The 20,525-nt window shown below is 39.1% G+C and overlaps 1 protein-coding gene across 4 annotated transcripts in view; it reads left to right on the forward strand.

Moving 5' to 3' along the window:
- The window catches only part of ephb2b (eph receptor B2b), a 141,111-nt gene that overhangs the window by 113,157 nt on the left and 7,429 nt on the right, over window positions 1-20,525 (forward strand). The window contains exons 6-12 of one of the 4 annotated variants that reach the window (XM_058055940.2): window positions 10,375-10,499; window positions 10,628-10,790; window positions 13,058-13,166; window positions 15,078-15,145; window positions 17,306-17,428; window positions 17,514-17,761; window positions 19,562-19,777. In XM_058055940.2, the coding sequence (XP_057911923.2) occupies window positions 10,375-10,499; window positions 10,628-10,790; window positions 13,058-13,166; window positions 15,078-15,145; window positions 17,306-17,428; window positions 17,514-17,761; window positions 19,562-19,777 (1,052 nt within the window). The remainder of the gene's footprint in view (window positions 1-10,374; window positions 10,500-10,627; window positions 10,791-13,057; window positions 13,167-15,077; window positions 15,146-17,305; window positions 17,429-17,513; window positions 17,762-19,561; window positions 19,778-20,525) is intronic. The other 3 variants (XM_078798346.1, XM_078798345.1, XM_078798347.1) reach the window with 3 other exon arrangements.

A 20,525-nucleotide genomic window follows, 5' to 3' on the forward strand; every position in this document is an offset into this window, starting at 1 on the left:
TGGTCTATGCTAGTCATGCTGGTAGCTGGTCTATGCTAGTCATGCTGGTAGCTGGTCTATGCTAGTCATGCTGGTAGCTGGTCTATGCTGGTCACGCTGGTAGCTGGTCTATGCTGGTCATGCTGGTAGCTGGTCTATGCTAGTCATGCTGGTAGCTGGTCTATGCTGGTCACGCTGGGAGCTGGTCTATGCTGGTAGCTGGTCTATGCTGGTCATGCTGGTAGCTGGTCTATGCTGGTCATGCTGGTAGCTGGTCTATGCTAAAATAAAAAATAAAGCCCTTTGTCTCAAAATCACATTTCTTATTTTGGGATTTTGAAGCTCTACTTAAATCCTCCTTAAAATCCATATGTGTATTTTTTTCAACTTGTCTTAGAATGTTTATCAGGAGTGTATGAACTGTTCACACAACCGTATTGAGGTCAGCGGCTAGTGCATTGACATGCTCTGGCAGTTCACCAGTGCTTTTCACACCAGCACCACGGTAGGCCTGCATGCTCCCAGTCCAACTTGGCTATTTGCACAGTAATTAAGCCATACATCTTCCCTGGACCACATGCAAAAGCTGATTACACCATCAGCGACTGCTGAGTGAGTAATGTGGTTCACTTGCACAATTGGACAGTGTCAGCTGATAAGGAACCAATCCAGTCACTGTGAATGGAGCCAACCCGGTCACCTTGAGCTTAAACAAATATGTCCTCTGGAGTGAAATATGTGGCGGAAACCTATAATGCTTGTTCTATGACACATACACACACGCACACACACACACAAAAAGACATAGCATATGGGTAGAATTCATGAAATTGGGGCAGGTACTGGAATAATTAGTAAATACATCTTATTTGCCAGCACCTATCTTTCTGGCCTACGGAGAGCAGGAAGTAGGGTAAAATTTTGTTGATTTTCAGTGATCCCTTCCCATGTGGATGCAACTTTTTATTAAACATGATTTTTTTCAACCTCAAAAAGCTCATACAATGACAGTAATACAGTATAAAATGGGTTATGTATAAAATCCTATACTCTTCTGCTACAGTTGCGATGCAGTAATTTTTCTCTATGATCTATGAGCGAAAGAAGCGAAAGTTTTCACCCTCTGGCAACGGATCCTGACCTCTCATTGAATAGCATGCAAAGAGCAACGTTTTAGAGTACAAACTGAGCAAATCATATAAAACTCATCATAGTGACTCATCGCTACTAAAAAGCTTGGAGCCAGTTCTGCAGAATTAGTGAAAGGCTCATCACCGAAACAAAACACTGAGCGCATCATCATCATTTTCCATGCTATGACGTTATAGCGTGTAATTGAATGATGATGAAGGTTTCAAGATTCAATTTTATTTACAACCTCCTACAGAGCGGGAGGAGGAGCCCACGCTAAGCGTGTATGAAATGCTTGATGGGGCGTGCTGCCCTCACTGTCCTCCTCTCCATCGACTTGCCTTCACACTGACAAGTCACAGCTGACCAGGGTTCTGATTAAAGGTCACATAATGTACTATTTTACAGCGTTTTTAAAATGAATCACACACATCCCACATTTGTATATTGGTCGGGTCTGGGTCAAAATCCTTGATGTTGATGGAATTTAGCAGTTTGTAAGTGCTCTTAGTAAACCCAACCGAAAACATGTTGTTTTGTGTGTCTGTAGCTTTAATGCTTACGAGCTGTGTTTGTCTCACAGGATATATGGCTCCAAAAACTGTAAATTATTGTAATTTTTAAACCGGTTTTCCAATTTTGATCAGACGTGTATAATGGTTATTAGGATTGGACATTTGAGTGCATATTCTGCTGAGTGGATGCATACACAAGAGCCAGAGAGCGGTAGCAGCAGTGACAGTGGCAGAAGGTGTCGAAAAGGACACATATGGTCTGTGCCAGTTCGGGTCAGACGGGATGTCTCTGCATTGGACAGGGACCTCTGGAGGCCTCTCCCGCTGCTTGTAATGCAAAACAACCTGTTCTCCCCAGAAAGGATGTGGGGATAAGTGCAGAGATGAAATGTCAAAATATTGTGTGCACCCTTTCAGGGCTCATCAGGTGACTTCAGTTATCTATGCACGCCACGACAAGAATTTAATTATGTCTTCCCAGCGGAATTACCACATGGATTGTCAAATTAGTAACTAATTGATCCTGTTTATGAATCATTCACTGGTCTTGTGGGCTTTCTTTCTCCCTCCATCAGCATAAGCATAAGACATGCAGGGAGGAGATGGTATGCACATCGTCTGCATATAAATCTGGGTTAAAAGACCACAGTCTCATGGCCCAGTGGGCTGTAAAAGGGAACATAATGTGATTATACAAATAATTGTTGAGTGCATTTGCGGTACACTCTCAATGCCAGTATCATCGATCAGACGTTAATGCAGTCATTTATTTACTTCAGCCAGCAGCGATGATGCTGATAATTAAAAGCCAAGAAGAGGATACGGTGAAGCTTCCAAGAGAGCCCTTAGCTGATTCTCCTTGAGATGTGCGCTGCTGGTCGGTGATATTTTGGTGCACGAGGGGGAAAGAGACGTGCAAATACGTGCAAGTTCACCCACCCCCAAACGAAGCAGGGAGCAAAGGGAGCTATTAATAATTTAGCGTTTCTATTTTAGGGGCTGCATTTAGAATAGATGCCCTAGAAGCACACGTTTCTCAGGTAATGTCAACCTGCTGTAAAAGCAAATATTTTAGAGCAATGCACTCAAACGCTGGGATCGGTTTCTGGTTTCGTTCCTCTGTCAGCAGTTAGCAATGATTATGAAGCGACATTGTGTCACTGTACATGCTGGAATTTGTGAAACCATGACATTTTATATGATTTTATACTTGGTAATGGTAATGGTTTAATTTCATTTGAACATGCATCAGATTACAATTGAATGCATCACATAATCAGTTCACAGTTCCACATGTCCAAAAGGAGTAGGAAGAAGCAAAGCTTATTCAATCCTACCCCTCCATCTGGTACTTTTACAATCAGTAACTGTTACATTTGTTCACTTCCTGCTTTCCTAATATAGTTTGGTTTTTTTTTCTTTTTTTTCTTTTTCTTTTCTTTTAAAAAATTATTAAGTATGTGAATGTTGTGGGTTTTTTAGTTTTAGTTAGGTTTTTTTTTTTAATTTTTAAAAGTTTAATTTTTTACATATTTTTAATGTTTTTTTTATTTTTTTAATTAGTGTCATTCTGTATCAAATTTGTGAATGAATTGGGGATTACTTCAAAAAGCTTGATTATTTTAAAGAACAACACTAAGTTGACAAAAATCTCTTATGTCGTTTTTACATGATGAATATTAAATTATGAATATGAAATTACGATAATAAAATTATCAAATCACATGTCCAAAAGGAGTAGGAAGAAGCAAAGCTTATTCAATCCTACCCCTCCATCTGGTACTTTTACAATCAGTAACTGTTACATTTGTTCACTTCCTGCTTTCCTAATATAGTTTAATTTTGTTAAATTTGTATTTATTTTTTATTTTTAAATTTTAAATTTTTTATTATTCTTTCTTTTTTCATTTTTTTACTTTTTTCTTTTTTTTCTTTTTTTCTTTTTTTCTTTTTTTTCTTTTTTTTTCTTTTTTTTTCTTTTTTTTTAATTAATAAGGATGTGAGTGTTGTGGTTGCAATGCCGGTGCAAGACACTCAAGCTCCAAAAAGCTTTAACGCTAGGTACTAGGAGACTCACAATTTCAGCTCGGGTTGTCCAAAACACACAAACTATGCAAAGAGCAACACAACTGTCACTATCATATTACCCGTTTGTTGATTCAAAAATAATGTGCTTTCCTGACAAAATGACTGTCAGTTTTGCTGAACTTCTATTTCTGCACCTGACTGAAGATTATTTTCTAAAGTTCTAAAGCAATCTTTGCTACGACCTCTCACTTGGTAGAGGCATCATGTCAGGGCTTAAGGAAGTTAAGCCAAAGATCTAAACTTTTCATTGACCACAACAGAGGTGCTATTCCATCACATTGTGTGCGTCTGCAGCACAACCGTAAACATTCTGACATAAACATTCTGCCTTTAGTGTCACACTGACGTTACTATGAAATATGTTTGCAAAAGAAAAAAACAACCAAATCCACACACTTCTTTCTGATGAGTGTTGACATGCTTCCTCTGGTTTTAAGAGGATTTTCTTGCGGCAGACGACACTTTTTGCCTTAAAGCTCACTAAACTGTTGAGTTTCCTTCCAGGGCTGTGCGATCCAAAACCATCATTCTGCATAGCTGTGACAGACAGCTCCACTACTCATCGCGTTTGACCCAAATCAGCCCCAAGTGTCCTAAGAAAATCTGTAAATATTTTCCAAATACTGTTTTTTTTAAATTGATTTGTACTGTCGTCTTTAATGTTTTCTGCATGACTCGTTTGCCCCAGTTTGATCCTCTGAAGGAACTTAGTTGTCAACACAACTTGCGAGTTGTGTTGCTGAACACAACTGTAAATGCCATAGTTGGCTAGTGAGATCCAATATGTGATCTGTATACAAAATGTGTATTTACAGAGATACAGTAGTACATTACTTTACATTTTCTCAAGGCAGGAATGAAGAAATGAACCCTGGATATACTTTAGGTACACAGTTTACAGCTTGGGATTAGCAATATTCTGGAGCCTATCCCAGCTGTCTTTGGGCAAGAGGCGGGGTACACCCTGGACTGGTGGACAACCAATCACAGGGCACATATAGACAAACAACCATTCACACTCACATTCATACCTATGGACAATTTGGAGTCGCCAATTAACCTAGCATGTTTTTGGAATGTGGGAGGAAACCGGAGTACCCGGAGAAAATGCAAACTCCACACAGAGATGGGCGAGGGTGGCTTGCGTGCTAACCACTCAACCGCCGTGCAGCCAGGATTAGCAATATTTTTCAATAATTATTGTTTCTTGCTAACAGTCAAATATTGTGGTGGTAGTGTGGTGGTATGATCTGGGACTGCACGAGTCTATCCCAGCTGACTTGGATTGAGAGGAAGACCAGCCAATCACAGGACGCATACAGAAAACAACCATTATCACATTCGTCTCTAATTAGCATAACATGCATATTTTTGGAATGTGGAATAAAGCCAGAGTACCCAGCATACACCACATAAAAAATGCCCAAGCCCAAGATATGAAAATCCAATCTCCTAACCCCATGGCCATCATGCTAACCAGTAGGCCACAGTGGGGCCCGAAATGCCAAATTAAATGCAATAAAATTCCAAGTAAATATTAGCTCTGTCATTCATATTCTTGGTTTGCAGAACTCCTACGGGTTCCTAGGAGCTTTTCCACGACTAAAACGCTCATTTAAGAAAGACCATATACTTTAAGTGGATGGTGCTAGTCCATCCTTTCCCCTGCAGATGGTTTAAAGCTTGATCAACTCAAATCTCACTTTGGAAAATTGTCATACGTGTAAAAGCCACAATACTTTGCAGCTGTGGAAACAGGGCCATCTGCCAGCGAGTAAGAAGTACACGCATATACGGACCGCTACGCTAAAGAGCGCCTGATGCAGAACTCATAAATGGATGGTAGCCTGAAAGAGAGAGCAGCGCTGCAACGGCAGGACTGTTTGGAAACCCAGAGGAACAGCTGCTTTGGGACCTTTAGAAGATATTGTACTTTTGGGAAACACCTTTTTTTTTTACTACAAAAAGGAAAAGGAATTTATGGGTTCTGTTCTGTTCTCGCCACCTCCTCCATTCCGGCCTAAATCATAGCATTTGAAGATCGCTCCAGGGCTTTAATAAAATGTTTGTAGACACTTTGGGATGTAAGAAGAAAATGGAATAAATGCCTGAAATGCAGCTCTGAAAAAAAAATCATATTCTCCTGCCAGACTAGAAAATGTAGCAGAATTAATTAACCCTTTCTACTAAGGGATATTGTTGGAGAATAAATGAAAAAGACAAAATGGAGTTAACTGGATTGATGAGGCTGTACCTATTAACATAATGAGAATGGAGGGCAAATTAGAATTTTCTGTGCTCAGAAATAATTTGTAGAGTCAAAGAAACCAGTTAGAACCCAGACCGAGCAGCATTGTGAGATGTGAACCCTAAATCCTCCTCGACAGCTGGAGTTTTCCTCCTTAAAGCTCCTCAAAGCACCCTCGAATCCACAGGTCCAACCCCCCAAAACACCAACAGGTTTATCACATCAGTTTACTAATTTTAAAATCTGTCCACAGGCGATATTGTATGAAACATCATTGACTGTGTGATTAAAAAAAAAACTTAAACTATATTAAGAATAAAAAAATAAAATAATAAAAAAAGAAAAAAGAAAGAATAATAAAAAAATTTAAATTTAAAAATTAAAAATAAATAAATAAATAAAAATAAAAAATAAAAAAACTATATTAGAAAGCAGGAAGTGAACAAATGTAACAGTTACTGATTGAAAAAGTAACAGATGGATGGGTAGGATTTAATAAGCTTTGCTTCTTCCTACTCCTTTTGGACATGTGGAACTGTGAAGTGATTATGTGATGCATTCAATTGTAATCTGATGCATGTTCAAATGAAATATAACCATTACCATTACTATTTAATATTTTCCCTAGAACTCCAGGGTATTGCCTGTAAGGGTAGGATGCGGTAAACCTGCAGCGCTATTCACCAAGATCATTTGTCTTCCCAAATCTGCCATCTAATTTAATTAGGTGGATTTACAATCCCTGTCCTTTTCATTATCATCACTTGATTAATTTTTCGAAATATGAATAGAGTGCTTGCATTCAGCCAGCTTACCCTCTATGAAAGTGACAGAAACCGGCGTTCATTTGATAAATGATCACAAAACCTTCTTACGTCTTTTTTAGTTCTCAAGAAAATGGAATTATGCAATTTTTGGGTGAAGACGTAGAATTTGCAATCTTGACTAAGATTGTAGACAATGACACAAGATTTGTAGCATCTCGGAGCGTACCGCTGAATGCTGTCTGGACCTCATCCTGTCCTTGGTTCTCTATTGGCTCCCGTCCATCCCATGTACGTGAACCACATGAGCTGCCTTTGTTTCTTTGGCCTGGTGTCAGATTACCGTGCGTGTGTTTAATGGAAATGCTGTGTAGGAAAAAAAGGCCATGTGCTGCTCTTGAGTCTACGTGCATCCGTAATGCGATACTCGTGAGTTCCCCTTAGAGTAACTGATTGCTTTATTAGGCTGCGACTGCAAACAAGTGACGGAGAGAACATTCACATTTTGGCCTCAAAGTCCGTTTTAAGGATGGACATGAGGAGTTGGACAGTTTGACAATTGAATTTAATCGTTTGAGATTCGATTAGTAGAGTGCTGCCTAAACGAGATGGAAACAGGTAACAAGTCATAGGAAGAGTGGATGGAAAAGAACAAAAAGGTATCTATAAATACTGCAATACTATACAGACCTACAACTGGTGAAATTGAATAGAGTGAGGTTCACCAAGCTTGTAAAGTCAATGCATAAAATAACTTAGATGTCTTCCTGTTTCAGCTGTTGGACTACATGGTAGTATTTCTTCTTTGTTTTGTTTTTTTAATGAATTATTATCTTGGGTTAGAAGGTTTAAACAAGGCACTTAAAGATTCCCAAAGGAGTGGATGACGCTCTGCTTCAGTGTGTCACTGTACATGCTGGAATTTGTGAAACCATGACATTTTATATGATTTTATACTTGGTAATGGTAATGGTTTAATTTCATTTGAACATGCATCGGATTACAATTGAATGCATCACATAATCAGTTCACAGTTCCACATGTCCAAAAGGAGTAGGAAGAAGCAAAGCTTATTAAATCCTACCCCTCCATCTGGTACTTTTACAATCAGTAACTGTTACATTTGTTCACTTCCTGCTTTCTAATATAGTTTTTTTAATTTATTTATTTATTTTTAATTTTTAAATTAAAAAAAATTATTATTCTTTCTTTTTTCTTTTTTTTTTTATTAATTTTTTCTTTTTTTCATTTTTTTTTCTTTTTTTTGATTAATAAGGATGTGAATGTTGTGGTTGCAATGCCGGTGCAAGACACTCAAGCTCCAAAAAGCTTTAACGCTAGGTACTGGGAGACTCAAAATTTCAGCTCGGGTTGTCCAAAACACACAAACTATGCAAAGAGCAACACAACTGTCACTATCATGGCACAGACTCACCACAACGACTTATCAACAACAACAACAACCAACAATGATTGGAGGAAACACAGGGGCTTCATGCCAAGACACAGAATCCAATCACTACACAAACAAGGCCACACGCACACAGACAGCACAAACTAGAACACAAACAAAACAACATAACAGTGAGGCATATTTAGCGCTTAAATCGGGATTGTGTCGTGAGTGAACAATGGCAGTTGAAGAGAGAAGGGGAGAGTTAAGACGCTGGATCTGTCCTACTAATTACAAGAGTCACTTTTATTGCAAATGTTGATGAAAAAATCGGAGGAGAACGTTAACCAAAATTGAAATGTATATGGGCGCACCAAGATATGAAATCCTAAATGCTTACACTGAAGTCACAGTAACACGCAATCCCTTTCATTAAGCTTCCTGACAGAACGTTGCCCCTCAAATGGGTGCTTCGGTTCAACTCGGCTAAATAGCTGATGATAGTGAAGCAGTTTATGAAAATACTTTTTATTATCGGCCTTGAACCAGCAAAGGACTTGCCAGCTTTGCTTAGATTTCCTTACACAGAGACAGCAAATTATCAGAAACCAACGTACTGCATGCAGCTGCACAGTCTATGATTAGAGGCTGTAGAATAGTGCGGTTGTTGTAGTGTTCTACTCTGGGGAACACATGTCCCCGCAGACGGACTTGTGTCTTTGCTGTTGGGACTGGGGGGAGCCACTGTGTGGGATTTTGTGTGTGGTTGAGGGGGAGGGATGAACATGCCGACTGACTTGTGTCCATAAATCTTTCCCACCTCCCCACACCACTCTTACCGTTTCACACATACACACACACACACACACTCCAGACAGAACTTTTAACTTGTGCCTCTCTGAGTATTACACTGACCTGTGGCGCCCTGAACTAATCGGAATGGTTGTTGGCTTGATGGAGTTTGTAGTGCACACAGAGAGGGAGGTCACTGGCCACCCATGTTGTAAACATCAGTCCCAAACTTGATTGGTGTGTGAATTTCCACTATTTTTTAGCTTATTTCCAGCACTTCAAAATAAAATATACTTTGTATACTTCTTCATATACTCGTACTTCGGTACGAGGTACATTATTTAAAAAAAACAAAAAACAACCTTAAACTGTATTATGGAAGGGTGGCACGGCAGTCAAGTGGTTAGCGCGCAGACCAGGGTTCAATTCCACCTTCGGCCATCTCTGTGTGGAGTTTGCATGTTCTCCCCGTGCATGCGTGGGTTTTGTCCGGGTACTCCAGTTTCCTCCCACATTCCAAAAACATGCTAGGTTAATTAGCGACTCCAAATTGTCCATAGGTATGAATGTGAGTGTGAATGGTTGTTTGTCTATATGTGCCCTGTGATTGGCTGGCGACCAGTCCAGAGTGTACCTCGCCTCTTGCCCGAAGACAGCTGGGATAGGCTCCAGCACCCCCTGCTTTGTGAGGAAAAAGCGGTAGAAAATGAATGAATGAATGTATTATGGAAAGCAGGAAGTGAACAAATGTAACCGTCGCCAACCACAACATTCACATCCTTATTAATTAAAAAAAAAAAGAAAAAAAGTGAAAAAAGAAAAAAAACAAAAGAAAAGAAAGAATAATAACTATATTAGGAAAGCAGGAAGTGAGCAAATGTAACAGTTACTGATTGTAAAAGTACCAGATGGAGGGGTAGGATTTAATAAGCTTTGCTTCTTCCTACTCCTTTTGGACATGTGGAACTGTGAACTGATTATGTGATGCATTCAATTGTAATCTGATGCATGTTCAAATGAAATAAAACCATAAAATAAGACCATGCAAAACCAGCTTAAGAATGTTCCAGTTATACAAATGTCCTACCTTTTTGTACCAGAGAAGCTGACATGTTTTGTTTAAACATCTGTCTAAACATTTAACTAAGCAAAATGGCCAAAGTATATGAAAACCGCATTTATGCTTCAAGCTATTATTTAATAGGGAAAATAAATGTACAGTTCCAGCTAAATGAAATAGGCCTGTGCAAGATAACAATGCCTCTGTGTGTCGGTTCGTTTGAGTGCACCAGTAACACATGATGGATAGTAATTATTGTTATTATTTTGCAATGGTGCAATCAAAAACTACATTTTAAACATACGCCTTGTACAATATTCATATACTTGGTTCTCACCCAAACTTGGAATCATCTTTTATACATAGTTTTTTTTTTATACTATATGTTTTGTTTGCCCATGCAGCGCCGTCCACTGTGTCCATCATGCACCAAGTGAGCCGCACTGTGGACAGCATCACTCTCTCTTGGTCCCAGCCAGACCAACCTAATGGAGTCATCCTGGACTATGAACTGCAGTTTTATGAGAAGGTACACACTGTTTATGTATTTATTCTCTGAACTGAATATAAACTAGAACTGAATTAAAGGTTTCATCATATTGAACTTTGTAACTTAATATCAGTATGTTTAGTTGACTGACTCATTTGCTCCCCCAGGACCAGTCGGAGCATAATGCCACCACCGTCAGGAGCCAGACCAACACAGTGGTCATCCGAGGCCTCAAATCGGGGAGCATCTATGTTTTCCAGGTCCGAGCCCGCACTGTGGCCGGCTTTGGACGCTACAGTGGGAAACTGTACTTCCAGACCATGACTGAAGGTGAGACATCGAGACCCAAAAGCCTTTAGTAGTGTTCAAAATGGTATTTCTGCAAACTTTACAAATATCGTATTTTCCGGACTATAAGTCGCACTTTTTTCATAGGTTGACTGTTCCTGGGACTTATACTCCAGAGCGACTTATAAATGAAAAAACTGGACACCTTTTCTGTTCATGTTTATTTTTTGTGTAGCTGAATAAGCATTGTGTTAGCATATCTTACACCTATTCAGCCTGTTCTCTATTCTTTTATTGTTAGAACTTGCCTTCCAAGAGGACATAATGTCTGTTTTGGTCAAGTAGTTTGGAAAATAAATTACCCGCAAAAAATGTGACTTATACTCCAGTGCGACTTATGTATTTTTTTTCTCCCTAATTATGCATTTTTGGCCTTGTGCGACTTATGTATTTTTTTCTACCTAATTATGCATTTTTGACCTTGTGCGACTTATACTCCAGTGCGACTTATGTATTTTTTTTCTACCTAATCATGCATTTTTGGCCTTGTGCGACTTATACTCCAGTGCGACTTATGTATTTTTTTTCTACCTAATTATGCATTTTTGGCCTTGTGTGACTTATGTATTTTTTTCTACCTAATTATGCATTTTTGACCTTGTGCGACTTATACTCCAGTGCGACTTATGTATTTTTTTTCTACCTAATTATGCATTTTTGACCTTGTGCGACTTATACTCCAGTGCGACTTATGTATTTTTTTTCTACCTAATCATGCATTTTTGGCCTTGTGCGACTTATACTCCAGTGCGACTTATGTATTTTTTTTCTACCTAATTATGCATTTTTGGCCTTGTGTGACTTATGTATTTTTTTCTACCTAATTATGCATTTTTGACCTTGTGCGACTTATACTCCAGTGCGACTTATGTATTTTTTTTCTACCTAATTATGCATTTTTGGCCTTGTGCGACTTATACTCCGGAGCGACTTATAGTCCAGAAAATATGGTATATATGGAAGTATCTCTGAAATGATCATTGTAGCTTCAGTTGTCCTTCCACAACACACACACACATGGACACACAATGTAAATCCAATACAAATGCTGCATTAAAAGTGTCCCATTTTAAGATGACTTACTCACTGACACATCTGCAAAAAGAAGAAATATAGTCATTACATTCTACATCACTCATGTAGGTTCATGTTCCTACCATTTGGGGCTTTTCCTTCTGAAAAGCTAATTTCCTTCAACCCTCAGTTCCCAGGACCGTCATTAGCCCGGGAATGCCATTCATCAACTTACACTGACCTCTCCATACAAAAGCTTCATAGATGTGAATTTACTCTCCAAAGTATCATTATTTACAGTTTTAGTGGCTGATTCTTGTGGTATAGATTTCACTTTAAAACAACCCTGGAGACCTTCACATAGATCTTGACGCTGTTCCCTTCTCCAGTGCTTAAAGAAGTAATCCGACTGTAACTACCTCTAGCTCCGGGCATTATTTTAAGATGTGTAGCAAAGCCTTTTGCATGCTAGTGGACGTCTTACACTTGTGAGTTTTACGATGGCTAAACTTTGCCCCTGAATGATTACTGTATTTTCAAGACTATAAGTCGCTCCGGAGTATAAGTCGCACATGGTCAAAAATGCATAATTAGGTAGAAAAAACATACATTAAGTTGCACAAGGCCAAAAATGTATAATTAGGTGGAAAAAAATATACATAATATTCTATCTATTGTTGTATTTTTTGTATGTATTTTTTTAAACTGTATTTTCTGGATTTTCTATCTATTTTTTTGTATGAATTTTTTTGTATGTATTTTATTTTAAAGTATTTTCTATGCCAGAAATGCATAATTATGTAGAAAAAAACTTACATAAGTCGTACTGGAGTATAAGTCGCATTTTCTGCGGGTCATTTATTTTCCAAACCACTTCACCAAAACAGACATTACGTCTCCGGAGTATAAGTCCCAGGAACAGCCAACCTATGAAAAAAAGTGAGACTTATAGTCCGGAAAATACGGTAATTCAGTTTGCATTATTCCTAATTAGAGAGGTATATTCCGAATTTAAATAAGCAGCCGAGCCTGATTGTGGTTCCCGATAAAACACCATGGGGACCATAGCATAGAGTACATGCCAACATGCTAATGTACTCAGCCCTGCCATATGTCAATGTGTCTGTCACCCATCGCAGCGTGACACTCTACCACATGTCTCAGCGTGTATGTGTGTGTGTGTGTGTAATGTGCATATTTGTTTATGAATTTGTTATATGTGTTTATTCCTGCAGCTGAATACAACACCAGCATTCGTGAGAAACTGCCTCTCATTATCGGCTCTGCAGCTGCCGGCTTGGTCTTCCTTATCGCTGTGGTTGTCATCATCATTGTGTGTAATCGGTGAGCATCATTTCGTGATGTAAATGTTTTTTTTTTAATGTTTTATTCAGCGTAATAAGATCTTGAATACACAAAAAGGCCATCAGCAAGCTATACTCTTTTTAATGAGATGCAAGTCACTCCTGCACATATGTCTGATAAATATTCCTGACTTTTCATCCCGTTGTAAAGGTCCCAGTCATACTTCCAGTACGTAAAGTGTGACAGCAGCTGAAATGCATCTCATTAACACTTCACAGCGACTGTCAACGTCATCAAGGCTGCAGCTCTGCTTTGATGCAATGGTGACGTTTGTATCTTTTGATATTGTAAACACGCTTGCAGCTGACATTGAATTGGACAACATCGCTGAATTTCATTATGACAAAAGACGCAGCATTTGCTACATCTGCAATGCTGACTTTCCGTGTGATGCAGTGCAGTTGTAGAAGCACAATAAGAAACTTAATGAATACCTTTATGAATACTCAGTATTATTAGTCTATTGTTATTATGTGCCCTGTGATTGGCTGGCGACCAGTCCAGAATGTACCCCACCAGTTGCCCGAAGACAGCTGGGATAGGCTCCAGCACACCCGCGACCCTTGTGGGGATAAGCGGTAAAAATTATCTTTGCAGTCTGTGAAAGACAACAATAGAAATTGCATTCAATTAATTTTAATTGGTATAATATTAAAGCTACATATTTAGTATTGTAATATTACTTGTTTTTGTACAACTGCAACTCTTTTCCAAGTATTTTCGATATTTTGGGGGGTAAAACTTTGACTTTTCATCCATTCAGTTACTTCCGCTGACTGTGACTTTGAAAATAGCCATATTTTTAATGAGAAGAAAGTTTATACTGTGACATTTTTTTGGTCAAATATCTCTTAAAATTGCCACTTATTATTCTAATTATTATTATTAATAATTATTTTAAAGTTCATGGTATTTTTCACATTAAATTCCAACTTTTATATAATCAGATTTTTCTTGTTAAATTTGATTTTTTCCCCACAAAATTACATTTTTATTATTTTTCCTCATACAATTACAAATTCATTGTTTTCAAATTATGTTATTTATCTAGTTGATTTACAAGTTTTTGTCTCATAAAATTATAACTTATTTTTCATTTTATTATTTCTTTGTGAAAAGAAAGTTTATACTGTGAAATTTTTTGGTCAATTATCTCTAAAAAATGCCACTTTTTATTATAATTATTATTATTATTAATAATTATTTTAAAGATCATAGTATTTTTCACATTAAATTCCAACTTTTATATAGTCAGATTTTTCTTGCTAAGATGGACTTTTTCCCCAAAATTACAATTTTAATATTTTTTCTCATACAATTACACATTCATTATTTTTTTGGTCAATTATCTCTTAAAATTGCCACTTATTATAATTAGTATTATTAATAATTATTTTGAAGATAATGGTACTTTTTACATTAAATTCCAACTTTTATATAATCAGATTTTTCTTGTAAAATTTGACTTTTTTCCCCACAAAATTACAATTATATCATTTTTCCTCATACAATTACACATTCATTATTTTAAAATTATGTCATTTATCTTGTTGAGTTTTTGTCTCATAAAATTATAACTTATTTTTAATTTTATTAATTTTTTTTATTTTTTCCCCTATTAAAATGATTTTAAAAAATTGTAATATCCTAACATTTCAGGTTAATACTTGCAATTCTTGACTTTTTTTCTTGTTCTTTTATGCTATGTTTGTTTCCTTTCAGTGTAGCTCCTTCTTTCTGTGATGAGTGTGAGAATAAAAAACCCCTACTGTAGTTTCTGTGTATAGACTGCACCCATGACAGCCTGTCAAGCGTACGGGGGCCGTGTAACCCCCTTACCCCAACTGTCTGTCTTTCCACCACCGCTAGAGTTCTTTGTCTGTTCCCCAGGAGGCGTGGCTTCGACAGGGCCGATTCCGAGTACACAGACAAACTGCAGCACTACACCAGCGGCCACAGTGAGTAAACCTCCTAACACTTTACCTCCCCTACTCCACGCCTTCAGCCCACCGTCTCCCCCCTGAGACACCTGTCTCCATGACGACCGTCTCGCACAGTCAATTGCATCAGTGAGCCCAACACCAACCTCACACACCTGTCTCCATGGCTACCACCTTGCATGCTGATGTCCTTGGCTAAAACCCAGCATATACCCCCCCCCTCAAAAAAAAAAAAAAATCCCACCCCACTTTGGGGTGAGTCTGTTTCAACCACTTCCACATCCGGGCATCGTCATCACGTTGCACCGCTCGCTAAATCCATTGTTGTGGAAGTAGGTCAGTCGTTCACTCACGCTAACGCCATTAGCATGCTAATGCCGCACAAGTCATTGATAAAAAATTCAAAAGGCTCGGTGAATCTATGTAATGCCTCCGTGGTGGAGATTATGGAGCAATAATCCCAAAACAACTCCTCAAGGATGATCTGAAAAGTAATTTCGCACCCAAATAAGATATTATGACGTATTCTTCCTCTTATTATTGGAAATGCTGCGGAATTACCGCCCCGTGCTTTCAATGCTTGTGTGCCACCAAGCATTGATGTTTATACTGCCTTGGTGGAGGTCACAATTCAGGCATCTTTTTATAACTTCGAGAAACGATTCCCTCCATGTAACACAGCAAGAGCACTAGCTCAGTAAGCATTCAAATCAAATCAACTTTATTTGTAGAGCACTTTTCCTGCAAAGACATGCAACACAAAGTGCTTTACAGAATTAAAAACAATTACCACAATTAAAAGGAAAAACAGTTACTAAGAAAGCCCTCCCCTTCCCATCCTCCATACTAGACACACACACACCCACACACACACAATCACACACAATCACACACAGAAGGGAGACATGGCATGACACTGAGGATCAAGGAAACGCCACCTTTGGGGCCGTCCACACTGGTAGGAACCGCAGGCCGTGCCATCGGGGGACCAGCACCCGGGCCCCCCGACTCCTAGTCGAAGGGACCCAAGGATGGCACCCCCTCAGCAGGCCCGACACAGCCCCCAGTGTGGAGGACCCCCCCTGAGGAAACACTGGAGTTAAAAGCTAAAGACTAAAAGCATAAAATAGGACTAAAAAGATAAAACATAAGAAAAGTTTAAAAATATTTGTTCAAAGCCTGATTAAAAAGGTGTATCTTTAATCTTTTTTTTTAAAAATATCAACAGTCTGGTGGTCCAGGCCTGATGTGGAGCTGAATAATTGGATTTAAAACTCAGAACATTTATCCGCGGATACTTAAAGGCCACCTTAAGCCAATTTACCTGGCATCGAGACTTAGCTGAGAGCAGAGCTGAGTCATTCGCGCTTTGGTAACGATGGCTCACAGAAGAGAATACAGTCATCGCTCGTTTATCGAGGTTAAGTGGACCCAACTGTGATTGGGGAATTTCCACAAAATAGGATTCCTATGACCTTTTAACATTATTAGTCCTCCATAGACCAACATAGTCATTCATTCATTTTCTACCGCATTTCCTCACGAGGGTCGCGGGGGGTGCTGGAGCCTATCCCAGCTGACTTCGGGCAAGAGGCGGGGTACACCCTGGACTGGTGGGCTAGCCAATCACAGGGCATATATAGACAAACAACCATTCACACTCACATTCATACCTATGGACAATTTGGAGTCGCTAATTGACCTAGCATGTTTTTGGAATGTTGGAGGAAACCGGAGTACCCGGAGAAAACCCACGCATGCACGGAGAGAACATGCAAACTCCACACAGAGATGGCCGAGGGTGGGATCGAACTCGGGTCTCCAAGCTCTGCACGCTAACCGGCCTTATTTAAATAGGCCATATTTCATTGAGAGTGACCAGGATGGATAGGATCAGAAACTAGTACATCAGAGGGACATTACATGTTAGAGGCCTTCGAGATAGGATGGAATCGAACCCTGGTCCTCCTAGCTGTGAGGTCTGCGCGCTAACCACTAGAACGCCGTGCCGCCCACCAACATAGTCACTAATGCTAAAAAGCTAAGAAGCTAAAATTACAGTCTGTGTGAGAAATGTCAAGTCCAACCAATTAAGGGGTCAAACAGGAACCTTAAATCAGGACTAGACAGATGAGCACAGCAATCAAATATGTTAGTGTCTCTTTCCTGTTTTCCAAGTGACTCCAGGAATGAAGATCTATATTGATCCGTTCACGTATGAGGACCCCAACGAGGCGGTGAGGGAGTTCGCCAAGGAGATTGATATATCCTGCGTGAAGATTGAGCAGGTCATCGGTGCAGGTAATGGGATCTGAATGCATTATGCCCTCGATGGACTAAAAAAAAAAAAAAAAAAAAAAATTCAACATGGATGCCGGTTTAACAGGAGAGTTTGGCGAGGTGTGCAGCGGCAACCTGAAGCTTCCCGGCAAAAGGGAGATGTTTGTGGCGATCAAGACCCTGAAGACAGGCTATACTGAGAAGCAAAGGCGGGACTTCCTCAGTGAGGCCAGCATCATGGGCCAGTTTGACCATCCCAATGTCATCCGCCTGGAGGGCGTGGTCACCAAGAGCAGCCCCGTCATGATTGTCACTGAGTTCATGGAAAATGGATCTCTGGACTCCTTCCTCAGGGTAAGTCAAGCCCCTTATACACAGAATTTTCCTGGCTTTTTGCCGTTGTGTCACTGTGCTAGGTCAATGACATGGAATTATGACTTCAAGTGTTCCAGACAGTTATCCAGGCTTCATCAGCGAGCTCTGATGATGCCTGTGTGAAAGGGTACATCACAAGTTGGAAAGTTAACACCTTGGATTTCTACCGTCGAATTGTTGGACACTTGTCACTGTCCGACAAGTAAAGTATTTTATGCAAACAAATAACATAAAATTTCACTGTTAAATGTAATAATAATAATAATAAACATTTAAAAAAAATTATAATTAAATTAAAAAAATAAATTAAATTAAATAATTAAATTATACTTAATTGCTTATTTAATTAATAATTCATTAATAATTAAATTAAAAATAATAATAAAATTCAATGTAATACACCAAATAATGCCCATGTAATTATCAGTGAAAGTACCCACAAATAAGTCAATTTCCAGTTTTTCTGGTTTCTGTGTAAAACACACCAGCTCGTACCATAAATGTGGTCTGTTTATTATACATATTATACTGCATTATAAAATTATAAATGCATATATGCATATAAAAGATATGCCTTTATTATTCCCACAAGGGGAAATGTATACCTAAAAAACAGAGAGAACAAGGTGTTAATTTGAAGTAAGAGAGATTTCACATTTAACATTGATAATAATTTGGATTGCATGAGAAAATGGAAAGGAAAAGGTAGCACTCTTTAACCACAAGGTCATATATTAACAAGTATATATGTTTATTAACAACAAAGCAGCAACAGAACCAATGTTGTAATTACGCCAATGCATAAAGTGGTCAGTCAGGATAAATAGCACTAAGATAAGATAAGATATGCCTTAATTAGGCCCACAAGAGGAAATTCCACATAGCACTGCTGAGTTTATTGTAAACAAACTATGTTCATGTAATGTCAGTGTTTTTTGACCTGGCTAATTAGAGACACAGTCGATATGGAAGGTCAACACACCCCTGTTAAATTACCAGCTTTTTCTTATGTATAAAAAATGAGAGCATGATCAAAGTTTAAAAAAAAAAACATAATATTTTTCTCCATAAAGGCTACCTGCTGTTTGCAGCAACAGCGCCTCTGATTGTGCTGTGTGATTGAACTATTCCTCTTAGATGGAGCTGAGCCGTTCTGGTATTTTTGCAAGCATTATCTCGAAAGGCGGCACACAATGTGTAATTGCGAGGGAGATGCCATGCATAATGTATGCCGCTTAATCGCCGCCTTGTGCAAGGAGAGGGGGTGACTTGACGTGAGGAGGAGAAGCGTGAGTCCGGTCTAACGAGCAGCAAAGCGTGAAAGAGAAGTAGGCTACTGGAGCAGTCTGAGCAGACTGCTAATGTGGCTTGCCCTCCTAAGCGCCATCCTGAAGAAGAATCTTCTCGTTTGCAGGCGTCATGGTGGGCGGTAGCGGTGCAGGTGTGTACAGTTGGAGGCACAGCTGCACCTCTGTTCCAGACGCCATGCGCTGCATTAAAGCGCTTTACCAAAAGCGTGGAGAGGGAACAGCTGTAGACAGGCATCCAGACCTGGCTTAACTCGGTCCAGGCCTGCAGAGAGCACTTGTCTTCTTTGCGTCCTGTGGTGCCTTTTTTATGGCAAACTACGATTTGAAAGCGCAATAAACTTTCATAGGTTTGGTTTCTGGTCAAACTAAAATGCCATAAATAAGATTATAAATCATGTTTGTATGAGTTTTTCTCCTTAAGTATTCCCTTAATTATTAAGTGGAAAGAATACTTTTGTGTATGTTCCAGCAAAACGACGGTCAGTTCACTGTGATCCAACTGGTGGGAATGCTGCGGGGCATTGCCTCGGGCATGAAGTACCTGGCCGATATGAACTACGTGCACCGGGACCTCGCCGCCCGCAACATCTTGGTCAACAGCAACCTTGTGTGCAAGGTGTCCGACTTTGGCCTATCACGTTTCCTGGAGGATGATACGTCGGACCCCACTTATACCAGCGCCCTGGTGAGGAACACATTGAAACCCTACAACAACATTAAAGAAGTATTTACAAAGGTTTGGGATCACTTGCAAATTTCTTTGTTTTCCAAAGAAAAACAAATTTTCATGCATTTCATTTGTGGGAGCTACTTTTATTTATTATAACATTTATATGCTGATATCCACAACTCAAGTTTTGTATTTCACAATGAATTTATTTCTAATCTTGCCACATTATGAACTGAAAACCATGAATGGACAGCAGGTTTGCCCACCTCTGCTGGCCCCCCTCCGGCCGCATCTGCTGCCTTCTGAAATGCAAATGCATCCGACTCCCTCTTCTGTGCCTTCCGCATCCTGTATTTACGTTGGCGTTTTGAAAAGGCATCTTCACTTGACGGTTAGATCTGTTTCGTAAAAACAACATGTTTTCCAAAGAAAAACTAATTTTCATGCATTTCACAAACATTTTTTTTTCCATTTCACAAACATTTTTATCCATTTCACAAACAATGAAAATGAATGAGATGATTTTCAAAGAAGGATGTACATTTTTGCATAGAGGCCTACTATCAACAACTGTCAGTCCTCTGCATCAATCTCCTGGTATGGCTGCTAATCCAAGTTCATCATTTTATAAGGCTAATAGATGATTAGAAAACCCATCTAAAAAAAATCCAAACTAAAACTAAAATCTCTTACCATGCTGTAAACTACTCCCTTCAGAGAGCAGCACAAACTGGGTCTAACAAGGACATAAAAACGCTGCACA

This window comes from Doryrhamphus excisus, linkage group LG18 (assembly GCF_037039965.1).
Source record: "Doryrhamphus excisus strain RoL-2023G ecotype Guam linkage group LG18, RoL_Dexc_Guam_v1.1, whole genome shotgun sequence".
NCBI classification, from domain to species: Eukaryota; Metazoa; Chordata; class Actinopteri; order Syngnathiformes; family Syngnathidae; genus Doryrhamphus; species Doryrhamphus excisus.